Source organism: Petaurus breviceps, unplaced genomic scaffold (genome assembly GCF_028583685.1).
Source record: "Petaurus breviceps papuanus isolate PSGF00001 unplaced genomic scaffold, PetGlider_PUasm1.0 90731, whole genome shotgun sequence".
NCBI classification, from domain to species: Eukaryota; Metazoa; Chordata; class Mammalia; order Diprotodontia; family Petauridae; genus Petaurus; species Petaurus breviceps.
The window spans coordinates 11,628,076-11,639,150 of record NW_027187325.1 but is presented as its reverse complement, the minus strand read 5'-3'; the positions used below and the strand labels follow the sequence as shown (position 1 = coordinate 11,639,150).

Here is an 11,075-nt window from a genome sequence, read left to right as displayed (position 1 = left end):
TGCCTTCCTCCCTCCCTCCCTCCCTCCCTCCCTCCTTCCTTCCTTCCGTTCTTTCATTCTTTCGTTCTTTCGTTCTTTCTTTCTGTTTTTTGTCTTTATATCTGTGGTGTCTGGCACAATACCCTGTACATAGCTTAATAAATGCTTGTCGATGGATTGAACAGCATTGCTATTCAAGCCCACTTTTGAACGGGTAGCCTTTAGAAGTTTCCTCATGATCCTCAGGTAAACTATGAGAAAACTAACCACTAGAGGTCACTGTTTTGCCACAAAAAGAGAACTGACAGTGCACTTTCCCAGCAGAGCTTGGTAGGAATTTCAATGAAATTTTGGCTTAGGGTACTGAATGTTGAAAACGTGACCAGAAACCCCTTTTTACATTTAGTGCTATGAAAACAGAAAAGCCTCATTAGCATGATGATACCTGTGTGGAGCTCAGGGAAAGAGTGTCTGAATAATTGAATTAAATTGGCAAAATTAGCTCCCTTCAAATCCCAGCTAAAATCCCACTTTCTACAAAGGCTTCTACAGAAAAGCCTTTCTTAGTTCCTAGCACATTCCTAATGCTTCCTCTATTAATTATCTCTAAATTGTCCTCCATAGAGCTTTGTGGCACTTAGTTGTTTGGTTGCATTGCATTTTGTGCATAATGTTGCATCTCTATCACCTTTTAGACTGTGAGCTCCTTGAGGGCAGTGTCTGTCTGTTGCCTCTTTCTGTATTCCAGCTCTTTCCTGGTACATAGTAGGTGCTTAGTCAATGATTTTGTTTTTTATTGATTGATATGTGACATTTCTTATCAGCTTAAGGTTTGGAAAGCACTTTACACATATGTCAAAGAGGAATGCGTCACTTGCTGAGAAGGGCACCAAAGGACCTTTATTCCTTTCCCGATTCCCCCCTAATGCTCAGATTTTTGCAGTCTAAGTTAACACCAAGATCTTGCTTTCCTGTTCAGTGTTGCTAGAAACGAATTTTTCTTGACCTCAGGCTACTTCTTATGAACAAAATGATTTTCTTCCTTCAGGCACTTTGGCGGGAGTCATAGATTTAGCTGTGGACTGGATGACAGATCTAAAAGAGGGTGTTTGCCTGTCTGCATTTTGGTACAGCCATGAACAGTGCTGCTGGACGTCCAATGAGACCACTTTTGAGGACAGAGACAAGTGTCCCTTGTGGCAGAAATGGTCTGAGCTTCTGGTAAATCAGTCAGAGGTGCGTGCCTGAGTGAGACTTCTGGTTAAAAGCCAGAAAACCCATTTAGAACTGTTGTTGTGATTTCTTTAGATTGAGATAAAGCACCTTCATGTCTTGGTTTCCAGATTAGTCCATGGCCTTCCTTGTTTAGTACTCAGACTACATGTTTTTTTTTCTTTTCTTTTATATGTGTATGTCTTTGGTGATATAAGCCAGATTTTAGTTGAAAATCCCTTCAGGAATGCCATGTGTTTGGGGGCATATGTGTGGAGATGTGGTCATATCTATATATTTAATATATATGCATATATGTATGTGTATGTATAATAAGATACTTCTCTGTCTCTAGTCACTATATCTATTTCTGTCTTTATGAACACTATAAAAAGGATTCCTCATTTTATTGGTGAAGGTGTTCTCTCTACCCTGTTAGCAATCCCTTTATTCTTTAGTAACCCATCTGTGTAAGCTGCTTTGGCTAAAACAAAACCATTACCAACCTCCTTAAACTTTAGCTAGGCTGGTTCTTGAATGATGGACCCTTTCCAGGCTCATATTCCCTTCCCCATTTGATAGAACTTGCTAGAGTCTGCCTTCTGTTCATATAGCCTTCAAAGGGTCACGTCTGTGCTAAGATGAAGCAATGGAGGAGAACTTACTAGAAAAATCATATATAAATCCATGTAATTCACATTTATGAACAAATGTATATAAACATAGAAGTGCATGTACAAGTATATGTATAAATGCATACACACACGCATGTAGTTTTACACATACCAATTTATATGCAGTACTCTGTATAGATAATTCACACAAACCACACCCAGGCATGTACATCTATTTATATGTGTGTATACATACATATTGTATGTACTGTTTACATGTGTACACTGCATGTATGCATGCATTAGATATATGTGTTACATATATGAGTATGTATTTCTGTGTATATGGACTTTCTTCATTGGGTGTTTTATCTACCATTGAAACAAGTCTCTTATTTTTCATGCTTACAGTAGAAGAGTGATTTGTGAATAAATGATGACAGGAAAATAAATTGCTGAGCTCTGTGAAAGTATGACTCGAAATGAGAGAATTGAAACTTTAGTTGGGAAGCTTCACATAGTCTTTAAGAGCAAAGACATATATGTTGTCAGGGCAGTATAAGAGTTGATTTCTAACCCAACTCACAATTTATGTAAGGTCCTATATATACACTCACATATATAAAATTATACACATGTTTATTTTTATATCACATATATAGTATATATCCCTATGTATACATATGCACATGTACTATAAACACATGCTTAAAGTTATAGATAGGAAGTTTTATATATTACATATTAAAGAGAAATAGATACATGCATGTTTATATGTATACATACATGTTCTCTTGCGCACATATCCATATATGTATTACATGTATGTATATGTGTGCACACACATATATGTCCTTGAGAGACCGGGAACCCACAGAAGGACTAGAGTTGGTTGTCAACATTCACATTAGAAGTAATTTGAAGAATGCTTAAAATGTAACTGTTCTTGGAAGGGTGCTTAATCTATGCAGACATTTTCTTTCTTATGCCCGATTGACTCGCCATATCTGAAGTCATTTGGAAGGTAATTTGTCATTTTGCTAAACCTTTTCCCCTGTGGTTTTCTGTATTGATTTCTTCAAGTCCATCAAATAGACTCAGCTCATGAAATCTCACACGTGTACCATGGCCTCTGTAAGTCCAAAAAGAAATTCTTGATTTGGGTTGATGAGAGAATCTCTTGTATTCTGGGAATGCTCTCTGGTCACCTTTTTGACTTTCTTTAAAGATTATGCTACAAGTATAATGGATGAATCTTAATAATGGTGAGGCAGATTATTTTCCTCTAAAAAGGACATTTTGAAGTGAATGAAAGATACATACACACACAAACATACATGTATACATACATATTTTTAACCTGATTACTCAGCATGAGTGTGTATGTCTGACTATATGGGTTTGTATGGCTAGAATAGTCTCCTATCTATATATGTTAACATGTACACATGTTGACTATAGAACTTTTGTGTGATCCCATTCCATTTTCATCCCTTTGACCAGCTAACCAGAGAATCAGGAAAACGAAGGGTTGTTGGCAAGGGGACTGTCACATAAAAGTAATCCCTGACCACAGGCTCCTTTGTGCTGTTTCCGTGACAACAAAATGAATATTGTGCTCATAAACTTTCCCCTCTATAGATCTGAACACGTTGTTTTCAATAAAAGGCTGAATGAATCGGTGATCCAATTCAGTTCTCAAAACACTGGAAACCCTGCTTTTATTCAGTGGTATCCTCTCTTCCAAAATGGTTGCCTGCTGTTGTGTAGACGTGGCCGCAATGAATGCTGAAAGAAACGATCTATTTTATAGTAGACAAAACAAATCTGCTGTGAACTGGGAGGCAGAATTTTTCTGGCTTGTTCCTTCCACAAACATTTGTAAAAGTTATGATTAGAGCAAACAGTGTAATTCACTCTTTCCGTGACCAGCTATCCTGCATAGCAGCAGGCCACTATAAACAGCACGTGGAGAAACCTTGCAATATATTCGCATATTCTGTACCTATAGCAATAATGGATAAAACTAACATCAGTCAGTTTTTCTATGCAGAGTTAAGAATAAATACAGAATAATACAGTTAAAATAAATACAGAAAAAATATAAATATAGAAAAATATAGAAAAAAAGAGTAAATAAATATAGAATAAGAATTTTCAATCTTGCACCCACAGGCCACACATTTTTGGGAGTCTGTCAACTTGGATGGGAAAAAAAATCTTTAGTTTTACTAGCATCTAGCTGAAATTTAGCATTTCCTTCGGTTATTTTCAAACACTTTTTTTTTTGAGGAGGAGTCCATGGCAGGCTTCACCAAATTGCCAATGAAGTACATGAGATAAAACAGGTTAAGAACACCTGCGTGGGACATTAACAGAACCTGGCCAGGTTTCCCATGCCTTTGAACTTAATAAATAATAGAGTATATTGCTTTAGCTTTACAATGTCTGATGTTAAGTTTCTTGTTTTGTTTTCATTTGTTTAGGGTGCCAGTGCATATATTTTGAACTACTTTCTATACATACTGTGGGCTCTCTCTTTTGCATTTTTGGCTGTCTCCTTAGTCAGGGTTTTTGCACCATATGCCTGCGGTTCTGGTATTCCAGAGGTGAGTTACTTTTTGACTTTATATACTTTTTATAGGTTTAAGAAAAAAAAAAGTTTTTAGCACAGGTAAGTGAAAGCCTGTCTGACAGACATAAGTCACATGGCCTTTGGAAACTAGAGCTCATAAACAACAGAAACACACACGGCAAAGGAATAACTCATAAATAAAACTATGATGTAATGTAAGCTAAAGAAATAAATTATTGCTAAGAAATCTTAGCTAGTGACAAAGTGTATTTTCCATATTCTGCTGTGTCAGCGACAAGGTAATCACGGTATTTCTTTTTTTAAGTCAGTATTCAGGCTGTGTACTGTGTAGGTACGTATAAATATTTTTAATTCCTTAAGTTTTCATCACTTAGATATGACTGTGTTTAGAGGAAGTGACATTATGGATCTTGGTTGATTTCTGAAACCAGAACCCTAGATTAAGGGGGACAGAATCAGAAAAGTAGGAAAGTAATAAGTACAATAGCTTTAAATGTACAAATCTATAGAAGTGACCAAGAAAGAAAATGCTTGAGGAAGAATTAAAAAAAAACCCACAACAAGACACGGTTGTTTTCTCCATAATCACCCAAGTCAGCAAAACTGGGGGGCAAAGGGGGATTCCTGACAATTAGAATTGCTTTCCTTGGTCTCAGAGGGCAGAATGAGGGTAAGGGGTAGATATTTAAATATTGAAAAAAGGAAGGTTTATATTTGATATTAGCAGAAAACAAAGTATTGTAGTGAAATTGAAAAAAAAATGGTAATGGGAGAACTATTCTGACCTTAGAAGAATTATTAAAGTCAGCTAGTCTGTTGAAAAACATTAGTAACCTACTTGGTCCAGTTGGTAAAGAATTGACAAGTAGTTCTGCCTTAAAGGGACTGCAACAATTCTAACACGAAGAGTCGAGAGACAATGATAAAGACAAGGGAGAAGCATCTAACTTTTCATAGATTAGAAGAACAAAGAAATGGAATTATTTCTAGGCACTTTGTATTAAAATGGTTAACTAGATAATTTTTTCTTTTTTTTAAATAGCATTTTAGATTTTCCAATTACATGGAAAGACAAATTTTAATATTAATTAAAAAAAAATTTGAATTCCAAATTTTCCCCCTCCTTCCTTCTCCCCACTCCCTAAAATGTTAAGTAATTTTAAACAGGTTGTATATGTGCAATCAGGTTAACATAGATCCTTCAAATGGAAGAAAGAGACTTCCCAGTATTAGTAAATACATACATAGGTAGGGTTTTGTGATCAACATCCAGTGCCTGTTGAAGGAAATTGCTAGCCAAGTTCATAGACACAAGGATCAAAGACAAATATCAAAAGAAGTAAAGCATAGACGGAGCTCATTGCAATCCCCGAATAAGCATATTATGATATTTCAAGCTCCAGAAGGGAGGCAGTTGAGAAGGGACAAACAAAGTGAAAGAAGAAACAGAAATCTAACTTATTACAAAGGTGAGTTCACTGAGGCTTTCCTTTTCAGTTGTGTAATTTAAACGAAAGGCAGTTTTTATCAGCAGAGATACCACAAAAGGCATGGGAATTGCTGAAAGATCCCTCTTTTTCACAAATCCACAGTGTTATTCTGGATGCCATATATGAAGAGGAGGAAGGCTAAGGTGATGAGGGGTTTAAGAGCACATGGGCTTTGGTTGAAGGAAATGAGATGTTTAACCTGTCTATGTAGGGGAAAAATCTCAACCCATTGGTTGGGGGTGAGGTAGTAAAGAAAATTTTTGGTTGAAGGAAGAAAAGAATAGCAGGACTGGGGAGTAGCTGTAATTGGAGGTGGGGTTCAGAGGGAGGAGTAACTTCAGGGATTACCTTGGTTTCTTCCTCCTTCCATATCACCAGTCCTGTGAGGAACAGTATGAGGTTGGGAGGGGCATTCTCTTTAGCGTCCAGGTGGTCAAGAGGGCAGAGAATTGAGAAATGGCCATTGGATGTGTCAATCAAGAGAACATTTGTAACTTTGGAGAGAGCAGTTTCTGTTGAGGGAAGTCAGAAGCCACACTATATTATAGAGTTAAGATAATAAGATGAAAGGAGGTAGGTTTTAGCCACAAAAGGACAGAGAGATGGGGGAGAGTAGCTAGCAAGGATTTTCTGAGGATGGAAGAGACTTAGGAGTGTTTGTAGGCAATAGGGAAAGAGCCAGTAGACAGAGAGAGCGAAAATAAGCGAGAGAGTGGTATTATTCATTTGTTTGTTTTATAGGGCTTTTACTGGATTCAATTTAAGCTGATCTGTTGCATTTTGTTTTAGGTTTATGGAGAACCAACTGGCCCATAGCTTATTTGATCTTCCTCTCATCTTAGGAAAACTCTGCTGGAAATATTACACATTTTTTAGAACATTTACCTCTTAGCAAGTTTGACTTTGTACTTTCCTTCCTTTTCCATAGAACTGGTCTCCAGGTGTTTTGGGGATGGTATTCTAGTGCCCACAACTTTCCTAGAATTACACATTTCTTTTTCTCTCTTTTTTTAAGGTAAGAGACATTGATGTATATTTAGGTCTTGATTGATGTGAATAAATCCTGTGAAGTGGTCACATACTCAAATTAACACTACATAAATATGGTAATCCAGTCCAATGGAAGTATGCTGGGAGAATTCAAATGATGCAACCACTTAGGAGTATTTCTTATTCACACTAATCAGGACCTGCTTCTTACTATAAATATTCCCCTCCAGCAATATCTCTGGAGACCATGTATGAATAGCTGTAAGGAAATTATTTAGTAATTATTGTTGAAGGTCTTTCTATAACTAAGTCATATAACAAAATTGAATTGTTAAACCTCCAGTCTGGTCCTTTATCAGCCTTTTAATTTTGAAGACTCTTATGCTTCCATCTCAGCTGACATAATCAAATTTTCCCAAACTGATGAAATTAAAATATAAGCCAGTCTAAAGTTAATTTTAAGTCTGGTGAATAAAAAGCATAATCCTTTATAGATGGGTTTTGTAGCCCCAGCTGTCTATGAGATTACAGCATGTATGTACATCCATAACCTGATCTGTGGGCTGCTAGTTCCTTAGCAGTTAAGGATGTGAAAGGCTTATCTGTCTCTGTATTCATTACTTCATCGGGGTATTCTCTTACTTTTTATCCCCAAATATGTGCATTTTCTTCAAAGGTTTAATGTCACAATATCGCCTGTTATGTACTGGAAGCCTAGATTTGAGTTTAAGATGGCCTGTTCATCTAGTTCATTGCCTTTAACAAAGATCTTTTAGGCTCTCTGTTTCAAGCCCTTGTTCATCAAATGGGAAGTTTTTATCAATAAGTATGGTATTATATTTTGCTTTGGGGGCCTCTGCAACAAGGAATTAAACCAAAAGAATCAATTATAAGTTGATTCAGAAGCTTTTTGTGCATTTCTTGTGACATGTTTGCAATAAGTCTTTCCTTTCATGGTAATTTTTTCCATCTATTCCTTTTTTTATTGAATTTTCTAGACTATAGGTGGTGCTTGCAGGAATTTTTGTCCTATTATAGTAACACTTTTTGTAGTAAAATTATTCATTAGCCCTCAAATGTAGTTCTGTCTTTAGAACCAAATATTCAAAGCTGAATTTACGAACCGGAATGATTACTAAAAGTAATCTCCCATCACTACCGCCTGTAAACCACCACCATCACTTCTCCTCAACATTTAAACTGTGGCAGGAAACCTTGGATGTTTGAAAAAGCTTTTGCGGGAAAGTAAAAAATAACCCCAAAAGTGAGGAAAATGTGGAACCCAGGGATCAAATTTCTTACTCAAGGTGTTTTCATAATGTCCATGAAAAAAAGGTACAAAGAAATATTAGATAAACCAAACTGTAGATATACACTGAATCTGTAAGTTACAAGTGTCCAATCTCTCTGTATACTTTATATATAAACTATTCCTATAGTGCCCAAAGGAGCTCCCCTTAGTACTTAGATGTCCCCTCCCTTTCCCTTCTCCTCTGACCACTCTCTTCTCCTTGATATGTTTTTCTTTTTAGGTTTTACTCTCTATTTGTTTGCCTCCTCCTTATCTGACTACTCTTTCTCAGTCTGCTTTGCTGAATCTTCATCCAGGTTATTCCATTAATTGTGGGTGTCCCACAGGGCTCTGTCCTGGGCCCTCTTCTCTTTCTTCTCTCTGCTGTTTCTCTTGGTGATAGCATCAGCTCCTGTGGATTCACTCATCATCTCTGCAGATGACTCTCACATCGACTTATCCAGCCCTAACCTCTCTCTTGACCCTTGTCTTTCCATCTCCAAAATCTTAAAATCATCACGTCCAAAATGAGCTTCTTATCTTTTCCTCAAAACTCTTCCCTATTCCACATTTCCTTATTACTGTTGAGGGCACCACCCAGGCTTGCAGCCTAAATGTTATCCTTGACTCCTTTCTCTGTTTTATCCATCTGTTTCCAATCTCTTGCCAAGTCTTATTAATTTTACCTTCGTGGCATCTCTCAAATATACCTGCTTTTGTTTAGTCACACAGTAACCACCCTGGTACAGCCCCTTACACATGGATTGCACATGGATCATCGAAATAGCCTGGTATCACTTCCAGGTAGTATCACTTCCAAGGTCAAATATAAAATCCTCTGTTTGGCATTCAAAGCCTTTCATAACCTACCTACCCTCACCTTTTCAGTCTTCTTACACCTTATACCTTCCCCCCACCACATACTCTGTAATCCAGTGACACTGGCTTCCTTGCTGTTCTTTGAACAAGGCATCCTATCCATCCTGTATAGCTTTGAGTGTTTTCACTGGCTCTATTTGATATCCTGAAAGGTCTTCCTCCTCTTCTGCACCTCCTGGCTTCCCTCTCTTCCTTCAAATCCCAGCTAAAATCCTACCTTCTACAGGAAACCTTTCCCAATCCCTCTTAATTCTTATAGTTTTTCTCTGTTGATTATTGCCTATTTATCCTGCATATAACTTGTTTGTACATGGCCCTTTGTATGTTGTCTCCCCAATTAGTCTGTGAACTCCTTGAGAGTAGGGACTGTATTTTCCCTGTCTTTGAATCCTGCCCAGCATAGGGCACATAGTAGGTACTTAGTGTTTTATTGACTATGTGCAAAGCACTGGGGTGTACAAATAGAAAAGTGAGACTATTCCTCCTTTGAAGGAGTTTACATCCTAATCAGGGAGAAAATGCATGTAGGATATTTTGGCTGCAAATCAAGTGGAAAGGTTCCATAGTCCTTAGAGTGCGATAGCAAGACAGATGTTAATGCCTCTTGTTTAATGTCATTTCCATTGACAAAATGATATTAAGATCTAATATTGAACCCGTTGACAGTGCCCAGAACTTTTCCCCCTGGGTCTTCAGTAGCTGTAACTGTAGCCCCTGGGGGAGCAGTTACCAAGCTGGATCTTAACAGGGGCTGCTTCCCAGGATGATGACTGAGGGCAGTGGGCTGGAAGCAGTGCCATTCCCATAACTAAAAATTTATTCATCACTAGAGTTTGTAAAATGCTCTATATTTCTGAGACCACAGTCACTTGAAATTTGTAAATTCTTAGATTCCCACTTATCTGAAAAACTACTGGATGCTTATAGTGTTTCATTGTGTATATCTCAGAAAAGGAACTAGTAACTATAAAGGATCTATGAAGGAAGATGCTATCTACCTTCAGAAAAGATGGGAAAGAGAGGGAAGGAAATAGTTTGGAAAATAAAATGTAACAAAAAAATTAAATTAAAAAAAAGAAAAAGAACTAGAGAAAGTCAGTAAAAATGTTATTAGCAGTAAGACGCCATGAGGAAATGGATTTAGGCAATCAATTTTGAGGAATATTTAAACATTATTTTTTAGGAGTATGCCATGGTATTTCATTGGTTTGGAAAATCCCCGAGTCATGGATAAAGTTAGATGCCCTAGGGTTTTTTTTTTCAAATGTAATGGAATCCCACCAAAACCTTAGTATCTTAGAATCAAGAGCCAGCAGAGCACTTATTAGGTGCCAGCCAATTCCTGCCTTCAAGGAGGGCATTCTGTTGAAGAACTTACATTCCATATCTCCTCTCTAGGCCATCTATCATTTAATTCAGGGGTTCTAAATCTTTTTTCTCTCAGAAACCCTTTTGACAGTCTTTTGAAGCCTATGGAACTCTTCTCTGAATTATTTTTTAAGTGCATAAAATAAGATACATAGAATTGCAAAGGAAACCAAATTTATTGTGATACAATTATCAAAATTAAAGTCCTTTGCAAACCTCAAAAGTGCTATGCAAATGCTAGCTATTATCATATTGTTATATTATGCTATTATGATATGGTATTAATTATATTGTTAATAATACAATATTAATTATCTTTATAAATAGCCTAAGACATAATCAAGAACAAATTATCTTACATCTTTAGACTTGTCAATCAAGGGAGTGATACAGAGTTGTCTACTTTCTTTATCCACTATCAGTTGCTATGAGAAATCATCTCCAATTACACTGCATATCATTTGACAGTACTTTACATATCACTATGTATTTGTAGATGATATCCCTAAATCCTGTCAAAAGAAATAAAACTTTGACAAATATTCTGCATATTAGGAAGGCTTCTAAATTGATTACACAGAATCAGAATTTCAATCTCTGCTACATTCACAATTAAGCAGTTGGCAGAATCTTAATGACTTCTGGAAGTAAACATC

At 36.8% G+C, this 11,075-nt stretch overlaps 1 protein-coding gene across 5 annotated transcripts in view; it reads left to right on the top strand.

The window, feature by feature from the left end:
• The window catches only part of CLCN4 (chloride voltage-gated channel 4), a 97,737-nt gene that overhangs the window by 34,576 nt on the left and 52,086 nt on the right, over positions 1-11,075 (top strand). For all 5 annotated transcript variants that reach the window (XR_011164168.1, XR_011164167.1, XR_011164166.1 and 2 more), the window contains 2 exons: positions 1,028-1,215; positions 4,292-4,414. Coding sequence is in view for 1 of the 5 variants with exons in the window: in XM_069066935.1 (XP_068923036.1) it covers positions 1,028-1,215; positions 4,292-4,414 (311 nt within the window). In the remaining 4 variants the exon portion in view is untranslated. The remainder of the gene's footprint in view (positions 1-1,027; positions 1,216-4,291; positions 4,415-11,075) is intronic.